General features: G+C 54.1%; 1 protein-coding gene, 1 non-coding gene and 1 pseudogene across 11 annotated transcripts in view; 1 reads left to right on the forward strand and 2 right to left on the reverse strand.

Annotated features, from left to right (window-relative positions):
* Positions 1–465: 465 nt before the first annotated feature.
* Positions 466–15,049, reverse strand: part of PCGF3 (polycomb group ring finger 3) — a 40,020-nt gene continuing 25,436 nt past the window's right edge. For 7 of the 10 annotated variants that reach the window (XM_039838381.1, XM_039838378.1, XM_039838380.1 and 4 more), the window contains 3 exons: positions 9,296–9,555; positions 4,648–4,728; positions 466–4,179 (listed from right to left, as the gene is read on the reverse strand). In XM_039838381.1, coding sequence (XP_039694315.1) covers positions 4,089–4,179; positions 4,648–4,728; positions 9,296–9,555 — 432 coding nt within the window. In that variant the 3' untranslated portion in view covers positions 466–4,088. The other 3 variants (XM_039838379.1, XM_039838385.1, XM_039838384.1) reach the window with 2 other exon arrangements.
* On the forward strand, positions 11,442–11,557 carry LOC120582964 (uncharacterized; annotated as a pseudogene).
* On the reverse strand, positions 14,926–15,044 carry LOC120582969 (5S ribosomal RNA). Its single transcript, XR_005647693.1, has one exon. It is a non-coding gene; the product is annotated as a 5S ribosomal RNA (ribosomal RNA).

Genomic DNA, 15,049 nt, shown 5'->3' on the forward strand with positions numbered 1-15,049 from the left:
GATGCCGACTCCCCTGCCCTCGGATGGCACAGCCCCCCAGTCTCCCTGGTCTTCGCCCCCACGATGCTGTGCAGCCCTCCACTGGGTGAGTCCCTTTATGTGCACCTGTGTCTGTGCATCTCTCGCCACCCTGTCCTTCTGCAGAACCCTAGGCAGACATGGGACCGCACCGCCCACTGGGACCTCACGCATGGTGCCCACCGAACCCCGGGGACCAAACACCAGACCCAGTTAAATGAAGCTCCGCAGCCAACGTGAGAGTCACTGAGGTGACCACTCCCGGTGGACGGTGGTCACGGAGGGAGCTGTGAGGGTCAGGGCTGCAGGAGGCAGGGACAGCGAGCGTGGCGTGGAAGCGGTCAGAACCAGCAGTCAGGGTGACAGTGATGTCGTCTCGCTGTCACCCTGACACCATCTACCTTATGCTCTTGCGGATGTTTCAGGTAACAGATTTCCAGCCCGAAGTAAATTTAGTCAAGTTTTTCTTTTGCTTTTATTACAAGCATATAATATTAATTGGCAAAACACTGAATACAAGCTTCACGGTCATAAAATCAAAGCACTTAAGCAATATTTCGAAAAAGATTGTAGACAAAAACTAGCCACCAATAGTACAAAAATTACACACCAACACAAAGCATAAAAAATGTAAACTTTCAAATTAAACAGTCAAAAATATGATTCTGCATTGTCATCTCCACGCCCGACAGCCAGGCTCAGAGGTGAGCTCTTGCCCTGAACCCCACGAACCCCATCGAGATGTTGGAAGGGACACTGACACTGTGCTGCACACACCATCGGGGACGCCACACTTCGGGCGTGCTTCCAGACAGGTGGGGAGCGCCCGGGCGGGCAGTAGCCGCGTCCCGCCTGGCAGGGAGCCTCTGTAAAGACAGCAGTGCGGTCTCAACGACATTCTCTCATCCACCGATCTCGACGCACTCAGTTCACTTAGATGCCACAGCAGAGACGCGCACGGGTTTGTCAGGCTAAGGTCACAGGTGACGTGGCGGAGTGTGCGTGATTTCCTGAGGACACGGAGAAACTACATTTTGTGGCTTAGCTACCTGCACTGAAGTTGTTTTCGATGTTTTTGAGAGCACATCAGAGATTCACACACAAGGCAGAAACCGGCTGGCTCATTCCTAGAACATTCAATCCAACGACACACTTCAGATCCCTGGAAAACACCTGTGCGCTTTGAGGGAAAACTAAACGGGTTCTAAAGGGGTGGAGAGGAGGCCGCATGCCCTGGCGGGCTCGGAGCTCAGGGAGGCGGCACCGTCACATCTGTGGTCGGTGCGGGGAAGCGGGGGATGTCCAGGGGCGTGGCACACGGCGTTCAAGGCCACAAGACCCACAGCAGCCACGTGGCCGGGCCGCTTACTTCTGAATGCTGCTGCCGCGCGTTCCTGCCCAGGCACACGCACTGTAAGCCTCTCTGACGATGAAAACAAGCCAGATGCCGACTGTACGGACTCTGAGACTCCACTTACTCTCCTTTTCAATTCTGCGGAAAAGACGCTACGCTACCGTTTAAACGTGTGTCTAATGAACGCGTGTTGGAACCTATTGCACAAAAGCATAAACAAAGCTCTTCATCCCCACAAAACAATGACATACAAATTAAAATGACTCAAAGTAAAAAGAAGCTTGCAAAACATCTTACAATTTCATTTTATATGCCTGTAAATAAAGCTGGACCACGGAAACCAAACACTGGATGGGAAAATATGATAGAGGCTTAAAATAGAATAAATAATTTTATAAAGTTAGGTTTTCTTTTCTTAACCCCCCAAAACCTTAAATTCAATATTATATATTCTATCTGAATTTTCTATTTTCATGGAAACCATGTCGGTGGGACTGAGTGCTGGGTGACGGTCCCGCTGCACAAGCACCTGTGAGGGCGACTTCACAGTAACTCCCTCCGGTAGGAGAAAACCTAATGGGATCCCGTCACTCACCGAGCCTGACTTTCATGCTGAAACCCGCGAAATTCAGCCTTTCGACATCACTGAGGGCCCAGCGCCGTGAGCCTCTGCGGCGGGGCGCGGTCAGAAGAGGGCCCGTCCCGTGGTGCGTTCTGCACGAGGAAACTTAGAAAAATAGCTACTTCTGCGGCTGAGGTTCTGTCAGGTTCCACGATTACAAAGGTGGGCCACACACGCGAGGTCAGCAGCCAGCCGTGATGGGGACGCTGGCCCCGACTTACCTCCATCTCTGTTCAGATGTATCGACTTAGCACCATAGCAAATTCAAGTGATTTCAAAGATAGCTACAAAGTTACAAATACACGGGGTTCTTATAGCCGCAGCCAGCTGACTCTGATCCTGGACCGATTTCGTCTGGATTCGGGTGCTTCGCCGCTCACCCCGTCACTTCACCACACAGGACAAGGCCAAGACCCCGGCGCCATGCCCAGGCGCAGCGTGGCGACTCGCGGTCTAGAGCTCCAGCGGCGATGTGTACTTTGAGGTAGACAGGTACTATTTACTCACACACGGCCGCTCGCTGAGCCTCGTGTCCCACGGAGACAAAGGGGATGGACGGCTGAGGAAACTGGACGGTCCTGGTGGAACCGCGGGTGGGGGCTGAGGTGAGGAGGCGGCTGGCCAGCTCCTAACAACCGGCTTCTGTGTTTTAAAAGGCCTTACATAACATCGCTTGGGTGGAAGCATCTGAACGTTTCTCATCACTGAGGTCAGGTCTCACTGTCAGCTGCTTCTCATGTTTATGTACACGAGACAGGAAGCAGAGAAAACAAGAGTGAAGGTCCGTGAGCCCAACCATAACTTCTGAAGCAAATGCAAGAAAAAATTCTTGTCACTGAAGTGAAATATTTCATGGAAAACCCAGCCCTCGGGCCACCCTCGGAGGCGGGGGGTGGGGGCTCGTGGCCCCAGGACCCCACGGGCCAGGCAGCTGACGGGCAGCAGCCCGCAAGGTGACGGCGGGAGGAACGCAAGGTCAGTGGGACGTGCAGATGGAGGTGACGACGCTCTGACCCTCTGGAAAATGGGTCCTTGACCTCGTTCTTGCTTTATACATTCCAAGGTACTATCTTAAAGGAACAAATATTTGTGTGCTGGCAAAGAATTTATTCTCTAATTCCACAAAAATATTGACATTTGGGAGGAGAAAGGGTTTGACAAAGTGTGTGCTGCCTGCGACTGGTGTGTTCGGTCACTACAGAACTAAGTAAGCCACTGGGGCACAGAGCAGCCCCCGGGGTGCTCGGCCTGAAAACTGTCCTCCAGGAGGCACGGCCACGTGGTGTGCAAGGGCCAGCAGAGGGGAGGGCTGGTGGCCGGCGTCCCGGGGGGTCACGGGGACCCAGCGTCGGCACTGGCCCCTCCCCGATGGAGGTGCCTTCTCAGGAGAGGCGCCCAGACGCCACTCTGCGTGAAAACAGGGTTGGACGAGCAGGGTGTTAAGTGGCAGCACTGAATCATCGGTGCCCTGTTTGATCACCAGAGGAATTTAGAAGAACAAGAACGCTCTGCAAACCAGCGTTGAGCCGCTCAGACGCCCCGGCCCACGGGCGCCGACGTCACGCAGCAGCTCCAGGGGCCGGAGGCTGTCGGCTCGTGGGCTGCACGATGGGGAAATGGACAGCATGGTTAACGCGTAACATCAATGGCAACCTCTTTTGGTACGCTTTCAAATTAAATTTTTATATATCTTCTAAGTCTTCAGGTAGCTAAAGGCAACATAAATATCGTCATTCACCATGAAAAGATATTTTTTCAATAACTTAGGATTCAATAAACGTACAAGTGTTCTCGAGGCTTATCACGAAACCTAATTCATAAACTAAACCGAAACGACCAAGATTTTGAGGACCTGGAAGCAAGCGAAGGTCCCGTGTGTCAGGATGGGACCCGCCACCACTGCACGCATCACTCTGGTCTGGCTGAAGGACTGAAGTATCTCGGCATCTTGTCACCTGGTGCTGGTAGTGTCTTGTTGAGTGTGAGTTCTCGCATATAAAAGTTATAAATATTCTCTATTCGGAAATCTGGTCCACAGGACACCCCGAGGCGACGTCCTGGAGCGCGGTGGTCGTGGTTGCGCCAGCCCCGCACTCACTGGGCGCCGGGGCGCGAGGGCCGCGAGCCTGCCGCCCGCTCACAGCAAGTCCATCTTGGGTCTGTAGTGCAGCAGCAGCGGCGCCTTCTGCAAGACAGGCCACGGGGACCGAGCCGTCAACAACGGGCCACGACGAGGGCACGCTGCGCTGGCCGCTGCGTGCAGTCAGGGACAAGGCCCAGAGCTCCTTCCCAGGGCCCCGGTGACCAGGGGCACCCACTCCTCCACAGACCCTGCGCCCCTCCCCTGGGCCTGGCCAGGGTCGGCCCTGGATGTCTCTCCCCTCCCCGGCTGGCCGGCCCCAGGACAGGTGCTACCCATCCGTGCTTCACAAAGAGGCAGCCAAGGCTGCAGGGCGCCCTCCACTGGCAGCAGGACGAGGTCACCGCGACCAGGAGGGCCTGGCAACTCTGGGGTTGATGCTTTCAAAGCAACTGCGTTTCGAACAACCCCTTGACCGCATCATCGCTTCAGAACCACCAGATAAAAACACGCTGCTCGTAGCAGCTTCCGGGCGCCATGTCAAACGCCCTGGAACGAAGTGACGCGCCTCACCTTGAATCTCCATCTCGTGACAACCACAAATTTGAGTGTGTGGTCCTTGCCCAGGATTTCCTCGTTGCATAAAATGTCCAGCTGGCGGAAGAAGGAGGCTTTGGTCAGCAGGGTCGACAGGCACTCGGTGTGCGTGGCCCTGGTCTATGCCAGCCGGACTGGTCTGGGCACAGGCGCCATCGACTGCAGGCCGTGTGCCCTCATTTCTGGGGTAGCAGGTGGGAGGGAGCACTAGGAAGGCGCCTCTCCATCAACCCAAGGGCACCTGGGGGGCCTCCGTCTATACCCTCCCCCTGGGGGTCTCCATCTACACCAGCCATGACAGCCCTGGGGCTGAGCTCCCGGCTACCCTCACCCAGAGTGCCCTGTTTCGCAGCCTTCGTCCACCCCTTGGCCAAGCTTGTCCCTCTCTCCTCAGGGGAAAAACTAATGGGCTCCCCAGTCTTTTTCCTTCTTTTTCTTTTTAAGAACTATTTTTAGAGCAGTTTCGGGTTCCCGGCAAACTGAGCAGATGGTACAGAGAACCCCCCACATCCCTGCCCCACACGCACAGCACCCCCGAGACGGCACGGCTGCCTCAGTCGCTGGCCTGCACTCGACACGCCATCATCACCTAAAGTCCGCAGTCTACGTCAGAGTCGCTGTCACGGCCTGCCATCGTGGTGTGGACGTCACCACCTGCCATCGTGTGTCTCACAAAGGGGCTCTGTGCCCTCAAGTCTGTGAGGACTTCTCCCAAGCACATCCTTTCGGTGACGGACAGCTCACTGACTTCCTTCAGGTGGATGCTAGGGGGAGCTCACCCGGAGCAGGGCAGACCCCAGTGGCTGTGGCAATCAGTGCTGATGCCCATGCAGCTGCTTGAGCTCGCTGGCCCCCACCCGGAGCTGGAGGGTCCGAGTTTGGGGAACGGTTTAGGGTTGTTGTTAAAAGGCCTTGTTTGCTCCTTTGTTCGTGAGCTGGCGGCTGCTCCGGCCTGACTCCTGGGGGTCAGGCTGCTGTCCCGGCTCTCCGGCACGTTCCGTGGGAACCGGGTAGTGTCCACGGAAACAGGGCTGGTGTGTGCGGCTGCGCCACCCCTGCACTCCAGGAGACAAGCCCTGCCTGGCCGAGGGACGCAGCCCTTTCACATGCTGCTGAACTGTCGGCTGGCGTTTTGCTGAGGATTCTGCACCTGTGTTCACACGGGACACTGGTCTGCGGCTGTCTTTTTTTGTAGTGTCTCCGTCTGGCTTTGGCATCTGGGTGATGCTGGTCTCCCAGAACGTGTTCCGGGTGTTCTGTACTCTTCGACTTTCTGGAGACGTTGCAGAAGGATCGGAATTAGTTCTTGAAAGTTCGGCAGAATTTACCAGCGAGGCCGTCGGGTCCGCGGCTTTTCTGTGCTGGGAGACTTCCGACGGCCGACTCAATCTCCTTCCTCGTCAGGGCGGCTCAGATTTCCTGTTTCTCTGTGATTCAGTCTTGGCGGGTTCTGTGCTTCTGGTTTCCGTCCCTTCCCTCAGGTCACCCCGCTTGCTGGAGAGCGCTCGTTCGCAGCTCTCATAACCCTCGCTGCTTCTGTGGACGCGGCAGCAACGTCCCCACCTTCGTTGCGGACGTCAGGAACCGCCAGCCGCCTCCCTGGTCCGTTCTATCCGGGACGGTCCCGCTGCCCCACGGGGAGGAGCTCCGCGTTCCTCTCCTCTTCTGCGCGTCTCTGCCCTGCCCTTCGTCGCTTCCTTCCCTCCGCTAACTGCGGTTTAGTTTGTTCTTTTTCTAGCTTCCTAAGTAGTAAAGGTAGGGTGTTGACTTGACGTCTTTCTCGTTTTTAGTTTGTTTACAGCTATAAACCCTCCACCGCCCGGCACTGCTTTCACTCAGCACGTAAGGCTTGGCTGCCGTGTTTTCCTCTTCGAACGTCTCTAAGTATTTTCCAGTTTCTCTTTGATCCTTTGGAAGTGTGTTGTTTAATTTCCACAACTCTGAATTTTCCAAGATTTCTTTCGTTATTGATTTCTAATCTCATCCACTGTGGCCAGAGGATACACTCTGGATGACATCTCCCTTTTAAAATCTACTCAGAACATTTGTGCCTGTCCTTCTCTTATACGACCCCCCCGTCACTGGGTGTAGGGCCCACTGGGATAATCCAAGGCGATCTCTTTTTCTCGAGATCCTTAACATACCTCCAAAGGCCTTTTTTCAAATAAAGTCATAACAACATGTTCTAAGGGTTAGGAAATAGACATATCTTTTGGTGGGCTCATCATTCGACCTATGACAGTCTGCTTTGTGGCCCCCCCAAAACCCATATCCATCCCACATGCAAAATACATCTGCCCCGTCCCAATCTCCCCAAGAGCCTCAACTGATTCCAGCATCGACTCCAAATTCTAAAATCTCACCTAGGTGCCATCGGCTGAAAAATCCCAGGTCTCATCTTCTAACTCATAGACTAATGACGCCCTGGCTGTGTCCCCGTGGAACCAGGACAGACAGCATGTGCTCCCAGGATGCCAGGGCCGGACGCAGCGTGGGGCTCCCGCTCCACAAGGGAGACGCAGCAAGAAGCATATAGGTCACTGGACTCAAGCAAGTCTGAAACCCGGCAGGGAAAATCCCATGAGGCTTCACGAGAACATGCCACTGTGAGCTGAGGTCCTGCCCTCCGCCCTGTGACGCCTCAGCCTCCTCTTCACCCTCCGGACCAAGGCTCTGCCCTTAGGTCATTCTTCCCTTTACTTGAAGAGTAGGTCATGGTTGTGGCCAAGTGGCTCCATCAGCCCAGACGCTGCACGTAGAGTTTTGGAAGCGTGACAGCCTGTTCCCATTTCTTCTTGTCTGTCCCCTTCAGTTCAGGCTGGTGTAGTCTCTGCTGATACAGCACTCTCAAAAACTCTGTGGGTCCCCCACGTATGTCACAGACCCAGGTCACTAGGCACAGAGACGCTGCAGGGACCTCCCGGGTGACGCCTCCCCACCCCTAGAGGTTGGAGCCACCCTGAGTCACATAGCTCATCTCTTCAGCAAAGGGCTGTCCAGCCACACCCTTGGCTTTGTCTCCAGCACCCCCGCCCCCCACAGTGACATCCCGGTAGAATCGTCTCTCACAACCTGGACAGGCTTTGAGTCCCCAGGGCCGTCCAGGGCAGCCTCTTCCTGCTTGGCAGTCCTTCCCGAGCCCAGCTCACTCCTCTCCCCATTCAGGGAAGCAGAAGAAACCGGACCACGCCGCCGACGCCGCAGGGGAACCTCCGCTCACACCCACGCTCGCCACCTCCAGGCTGCTTCCCAAGTCCGGCCACGTCTCCACCACTGTGTGGCAAGGCCACTTTTCTTCCTGTCCCCAATGCTATGCCCCTTTCCCTCTGAGCTCTCACGAGAGGTGTCTGAAATACCCTACTTCCTTCCACCAACATTCTACGTGACGTGGTGACATGTACCCGCAGGCGACAAGCTTTCTCTACCGAGCTCCGAACTCCCTCCCGGTGACCACCAGAATCACCCTTAATGACGATACTTCTACTCACAGTCTCTTCAAGGCCAACGGGGCTTTTAGAAAGTGCATTTCTCAAAATTCTTCCAGGCTCTACCTGTTACCCAAGTCCAAAGCCACTTCCACATTTCCAGTGTTCGGTGCGGTAGGGCTCCACATGCTGGTACCAACATCTATTTGGTTTCCTGCAGCAGCTGACAAAGCACCACGACTTGGTGGCTTGAAATAACAGGAATTTACTTTCTCGCAGATGTGGAAGCCGGAAGTCCAAAATCTAGGTGCTGGCAGGCAGAGCTCGCTCTGGAGGCTCAGGAGAGGGTCTTTCCTGTCTCTTCCAGCTTCCGGTGGCTCCAGGCATCCCTGGGCTGGTGGCCGCCTCCCTCCAGGCTCTGTCTCTGTCCTCACGTCACCGTCTGTGTGTCTCAAATTTCTGTCTACCTCACTCTTGTAAGGACACTTGTCATTGGGTCCACCAGATAATCCAGGATTTCTTCATCTCAAGATCCTTAACTGTATCTCAAAAGATCCTTTTTCTTAAAAAAGGTCACGTTTGCAGGTTTGGGGTTAGGATGTGACATACCTTTTCTGGGGCCACCATTAAATCCACTACTCTAAAATCTATGGCAAGTCCGTCCACTTCTCACTCTCACTGTGCCATCCTAGGCCGTGTCTCCTGGGACTCTGGCCCCAGATGCCGCCCCCGCTGGCCTGACTTCCACTTCTGTGCTCCAGCAACCATTCTCCTCTCAGCCTGAGCACTACTGTAAAGCTGTACCTCAAACCACGAGTCCCGGCCCGTCCTCACATTCGTGCACGCACAGCTGGCTCCCAGCAACGACTTACGTCTTAGCCAACGTCACCACCTCAGGAAGCTCCCCAGTGAGTCTCAAGCCACGGTGTCTGCCCCGCCCCCCATGCCTCTGTGCCCACTAGGCCACCAGGTTTGTTTCATTCTCAGCGTCTATCACGACTTAGAAGTATCTCGTCTGCCTACCTGCTCACCCTCGCCCAGGCCCCATTCGTCCATTTGTGAAATTGGAGAAGAGACGTCTGTGTTGCAAACGCGCACACGGAGTCACGCACCCTCCCGGCGCCCGCCAGCAGCAGTGGCTTCCCCACGCCCACGGCCTGGGCCCCCGCCGTCCTCACTGCTGTTCCCCACTACGCTACCTGGGGGCCAAACACACTGAGGGCTTTTCCTGATTTAAAGTCTCCAAAGTTGCGGAGCCCAAAGAACTCGGAAGCACGGCTCCCCGGGCCGGCCACGGCGCGCAGGCCCCAGGGCGCGCTACCTCGTTGAAAGAGGACAGGTTCAGCTTCTTGGCGATGAACTTCTTCAGGTGCAGGACGGTGGCCTGGGCCGAGCAGCGGATCCACTTGCGCTTGAGGCCGCGCAGCTTGCTGCTGTTGCACTCCAGGCAGATGCTCACCTGCAGGACAAAGGACACACAGCTGGGCCACGTGCCGCGCGGCCCCGCCCTCGAGGCCACCGCACGCACCTGTGGCCGCCGCCAACCTAAGAGTGCTGGCCTTCTGAAATCAGAAATCTGTGACCTCGACACTGCAGAGGAAGAATTTTCAAAAACAGTTTTACACACATTGTCATAAAATCTGTCGTTTGCCACTTTGTGCAACACAATCCGACACTCTCGATTCTGCCTCGTGAACAGGGGACTTTAGTAAATGTCAGGACGGGCTCCTTGCAGGCACTGGGCAGGTCTCTGAGCGCACCGACCAGGACCGGAGCCCATCCTGCGAGCCCTGCATCCGTCCCCGGGCTGGGCCGGCGCCTGCTCCTGCTCCAGCGCACTGGGCTGTCTGGTAAGGGAAGTGGCCCTGCGCTCGGCCTCGGGCAGCAGACTGACCAGAAGAGGGGAGCGTTCTGGGAGGAGGGAAAGGCGCCGAGTCTGCAAGCTCGTGGCCACCTTTTGGACGATCAACAGCTCAGTGGGATTACAGTACGCTGTAAGTGACAAGAGACCGCAAAATGACAAACTAAGTAAAAGTGATTCTAGGGTCCTAGGGTGCCTGGTAGATGCAAAAGGGACCCTTGCAAGCAGCAACGACCCCAGGCCACACAGGACACTGAGAAAGCCCCACCTCGGACACCTCGCTCATGAGCATGGTCCTCCAGCAACAGCCGCACCCCACATCCAGACGGAAGAATTAACAAAGGGATGAACTAGAATGTGCTCGTCTAAAACTACTCAGGAGACAAAAGAATGAATTAAAAACAACGCACCATAAATAAAGAAGAACGTGACTGTAACTCACAGGAATGAAACACATTCACTTAAGCTAAAAGCTCAATGGCTGGCTGGACCACGGGCCAGTCTCAGCTAAAGACAGGTCGACTTGAGTAAATCACCCCAAAGAAGTATGGAGACGCGGACATTCGTTAAGACAACAGCGCGGAGAAGGTGAGAGCTGACAGATCGGAGGCCTAGCACGCACACAGGGGTCCAGGGGAAGAGGACGGAGGGAGGGAAAGGTAGCCCATGGATAATGCCAGAGGGGCTCCCCGAAATGATGAAAGACAGCGACCCTCAGATTCAGGAAGCGGAAGAATCCTAAACAAAATAAATAAAACAAAACCGACACCTATACAGACAATGGCGACACCTCAGAACACAGAGGGGAGGCCACGGAAAGATGTGGCAGCTCTCAGGCGAGGCCACCGAGCACAGAAACGAGGGCCTCCCTCCCGGGCATCGACAGGAGTGACCCAGAGCAGCTGCAGTCCCGGAAGAGCGAGCCCGACCCGGCAGGGCAGACGACGGGGGAAGCTGAGCCGGCCGAGGGCTCTGACCGGCCTGGGGTTTGGGAAGAGGAGGGGTGGGTGGCAGACTCGCAAGGCGGGGGGCACCCAGGCAGAGTGAGCACCCTCCTGCCATGTAGGAGGCAAACTCACATTAACTTCAGACTTTTAAAAATGTAAATATTCATTTCAGAACTCAGTGCCCACTAAAAGAATAAAAATAAGACATATATCTTGCCAACTAGAGGCAAAAAAAGATTAAAGAACTTACTCTGGTTCAACAGAAAATGAGAAGGGGGAGGGGCATAAGAAATAAACAGAAAAAACTAAAGCAGGGAAGAAACCAAACTTACCAGTAATCATGGTAAATCTAAAATATTTTTAAAGAAATTTCCTGATTTAAAAAAAAAAATAGCTTCATGCTGTAAAAAGTGTCACAGTTAAGAAAGATATTTTAAAAACTGAAGTACAGATGTGGTTCCGTAGTGTAGCGGTGAGCACGTCTGCTTGACACGCAGAAGGCCCTGGGTTCGCGCCCCAGTGGAGCCACGGTCCATGGTCTACGGCCACGCCACCCTGAACAAGCCCGATGTCTGACCTCGGAAGCTGAGCAGGGTCGGGCCTGGTTAGTACTTGGATGGGAGACCACCTAGGAAGACCAGGTGCTGTAGGCGTAAAAAATAATAGTAATAATAAAAAAAAATTGAAGTAGCAGGCAAATGTTAACCAAAAGAAAGTGGACATAGCCATGTCAGTGTCAGAGAAAGCAGACTTTAAGAAAACAAGCTGAGTAAGAAAACGCTCCCTAAAGAAGCGAGCTGTTTCCGGACGTGAAGGTACCTAGTGACCGACACAGCCGGACAGAAGGGAGCAGGGAGCCCCCGCCCACGGGGCCCACAGGCCTGGGCCCAAGGCGGAGGCTCCACGCATGCCAGTTTGCCCGCGGCACTGGCCGGAAAGGCCCTCGTGCCCACTGAGCTGCTGGCAGAGTAAATGAGGCACAGGTCCCTGACCTGGCAAAGGGACAGGGAGGCCTGTGCCCCGGTACAGACACCGTGGCTATGTGACCATGAGTAGGGGGCACAGCCACGCATGCCTTTTATGTACGGAAGGAGCACGGGGAATGAGAAAACACATACGTTATGTTCAGGTTTGCGGAAACACAGAAGTGTCATGGAGTGGTGATCTACATGGGGGAACACTGGGGACAGTGACGGCGATGGACAGTGAAACTACTAGTGAAACTACTAAATTTAAGTCTTTTATATAACGTTAGTCTTTGGTCTATGTGAACGTATACACTAACTGAAAAGCACGTTTTTAACTTTTAACAGCTTCACTGAGGTCTAACTTACATGTATTTATATATATGATTCAATAATTTTTAAATTCACAGTTGTACACACACTACCATAATCCAGTGTTAGCGCATTTCCATCAGCTCGTCAGGACTCGGCCCCGTGTGCCATCGGCCCCTGCGCCCACGCCCTCCCCAGGCAGCCGGTACTCTGCTGTCTCTTCAGGCAGACCGTTTCCTGGACATTTTAGATAAGTGGGATCTACAGCATGTGGTCTCTTGCCCCTGGCTTCTTTCACTTGTGAAATGCTTTGAGATTCACCTGCATGGTGGCACGTGTCAGCGGCCCATCCTCTCATGACTGGCCGGTCCCCCTCTGCAAGGGGGACTGCATTCCGCCTACTGTGGTCAGCCTGTGGATATGTGTGTTGTGCCCAGGCCAGCCACTACACACGTCGCTGTGAACACTCATGGACGAATCTTTGGGGGGTGTGCTTCCACACACACCTAGGGGCGGGACTGCCGGGTCGGACAGCTCATCTGCGTTTAGCTGGTTTAAGAAGCCGCCGGACTGCTGTCCACAGCGGCTGCGCCATCTCACGCTCCACCTGCCATGCAGGAGGCTCCCGTTCCTCCACGTCCCGCCAGCACTCGCTGTTGGCAGTCTCTGTGCTAACAGCCACCCCAGTGGGGGTACGTGGCACCTCGTCAGGGTTCTCATTCACGTTCGCCTGCTGACGAATGGTGCTAGACATCGCAGGTGCTCGCGAACCGTCTGTATGTCTGCTTTGGTGAAACGTCCGACACCTTTTGCTCATTTCTTAATTGGACTATCTCCTTACCGAGTTACGAGAGTTATACATTCTAGATCCAAGTCCTTTATCAGAAATATGATTTGCAAATCCTTTCCCCAGTCTGTGGCCTATCTTTTTATCGCCTTAATGGTGTCTTCGCCGAGCGGCGGTTTCTAATCTGAAGTCAATTCGTCACTTTTACGAGCTGTGTTCTTCCCGTCGCAGCTGAGAACTCTAGGCCTAACCCGAGGTGCTGAAGCTTTCTCCCGTTTCCTTGTGAAAGTCCGAAAGTTTCAGCTCTTCTATTCTGAATACGGCAAGGGCATAAATTAATCTTTTTGCTTGTGGCTCTCTAACTGTGCCGGCATCACTTGTTAAAAACACCATCTTCTCCCCAGGCCAGAGCCTGGGCACATTTGCTGAAAACCAAATGACCATAAACCTGAGAGTTTCTTTCCGGACTCTAGAATCCATTCTATTGACTTACAGTCTACCTAAGACCTATAACAGTGTCTTGATTACTGTAGCTGATGGTTAGAATTTTCAACACATACTTTTAAATATAACCCGCGGGTTGAAAAAGAAATCGTAATGAAAAATTTAAGATACTTAGAACCAAGTAGTATAGTTGGAAACTATATGAATAGTCAACTCAGGTCAATAAAACTGACAATCTCAATCTTATACAAACGTCCCTAGGGAATTAAAAACGGAAGAGGGACTATCACCAGCTATGAAACTTGTATAACCTCAAAACCACAACTACAAAGATACACATAGAGAAAAAAAAAATACAGCTAATTCCAGTTTGAACATATATACACAATCCTACACAAACACTAGCGAACCATAAATACATTTTAAAATCCGCGGTCAAATTCGGTTTATCCTGGGAACGAGTGTAAGGATGGTTTACCAACAGAAAAACGTCCATGCAGTTTATCACGGACGATGCCAACAGACACCGAGAGCCCGACAGTGGGGGCGGGACAGGAACCCAGATCCGCCTGAGGTCAGAGGTCAGAGCCCCCCCGCGGGGCACACAGGCACCAACACACGGTTCCCCGAGACAGGCGAGGCGGAGGTGGTGCCGCTGGTGCACGAGTACGCGCTCCTCCAGGCGGCGTGGGGACCGAGCCACCAGGGCAGTGCTCCGTGCCCCTCGCTTAGCTTTGCACAGGGACACAGCCCGTCCGTCACACAGAGCAGCTGCACCTGTCCCGCCTGCCCGCCCAGGAAACTCACCCCAAGCATCCACCCCTCCTGGCCCGAGGGTCTGGGGGACAGAGGCAGGTGGCCGTCTGCAAGGGAGATGGAGTCAGGGACCCGCAGGTGTGAGGGGCTGGGGACAGGTGTGACAGGGCTTGCAGCAAGGCCTCCCAGGGCTGCGGGGACACGGCCACCATGGAGGGAGCAGGCAGCAGGTGTGGAGCCCTGTGGCCACCAACAGGTGATGCTGCCACCCAGCCAATTACGAGCCAAGACGCGAGCGGGCCATGGGCCAGAGGGGGCCCTTCACCTGCTACTGCGTTCCTCCTCCACTGACCCCAAGCACAGAGGACCACAGCCTGCACGTCCAAGGACGTGTGTGTGCTGCCGCAGTGCTCACAGTCATCTTTTTAATCCAACAGAAGTATATCGACTGGAAAATTAAGATTCTGTTATTCTGTTCTTGTACCCAAACCACACGATTTTAATCGTCTTTAAGAAATACATGCATACATGTCTGCAACTGCATGTTTCACGTATTAAGTATACAGACACAGATCAGACTGTGTAGCACGTGCATATGTGACCAAGTATGTGTATGCATATCACACTCACATTCTAGTGTGGCCGACACCCCTTGTCTTTGTGGTTATTTATTTTCTTTCAAGCGAAGCAACCCTTGGTTGACCTCACAGATTACAAGGACCGTGGCAGCTTATATTCCTTTATTTTTTATTTTTTACGCCTGCAGCACCTGGTCTTCCTAGGTGGTCTCCCATCCGAGTACTGACCAGGCCCGACCCTGCTTAGCTTCCGAGATCAGATGGGATCGGGCACGTTCAGGGTGGCGTGGCCGTAGACTCTGT

Source organism: Pteropus medius, unplaced genomic scaffold (genome assembly GCF_902729225.1).
Source record: "Pteropus medius unplaced genomic scaffold, Ma_sr-lr_union100, whole genome shotgun sequence".
Classification (NCBI taxonomy): Eukaryota; Metazoa; Chordata; class Mammalia; order Chiroptera; family Pteropodidae; genus Pteropus; species Pteropus medius.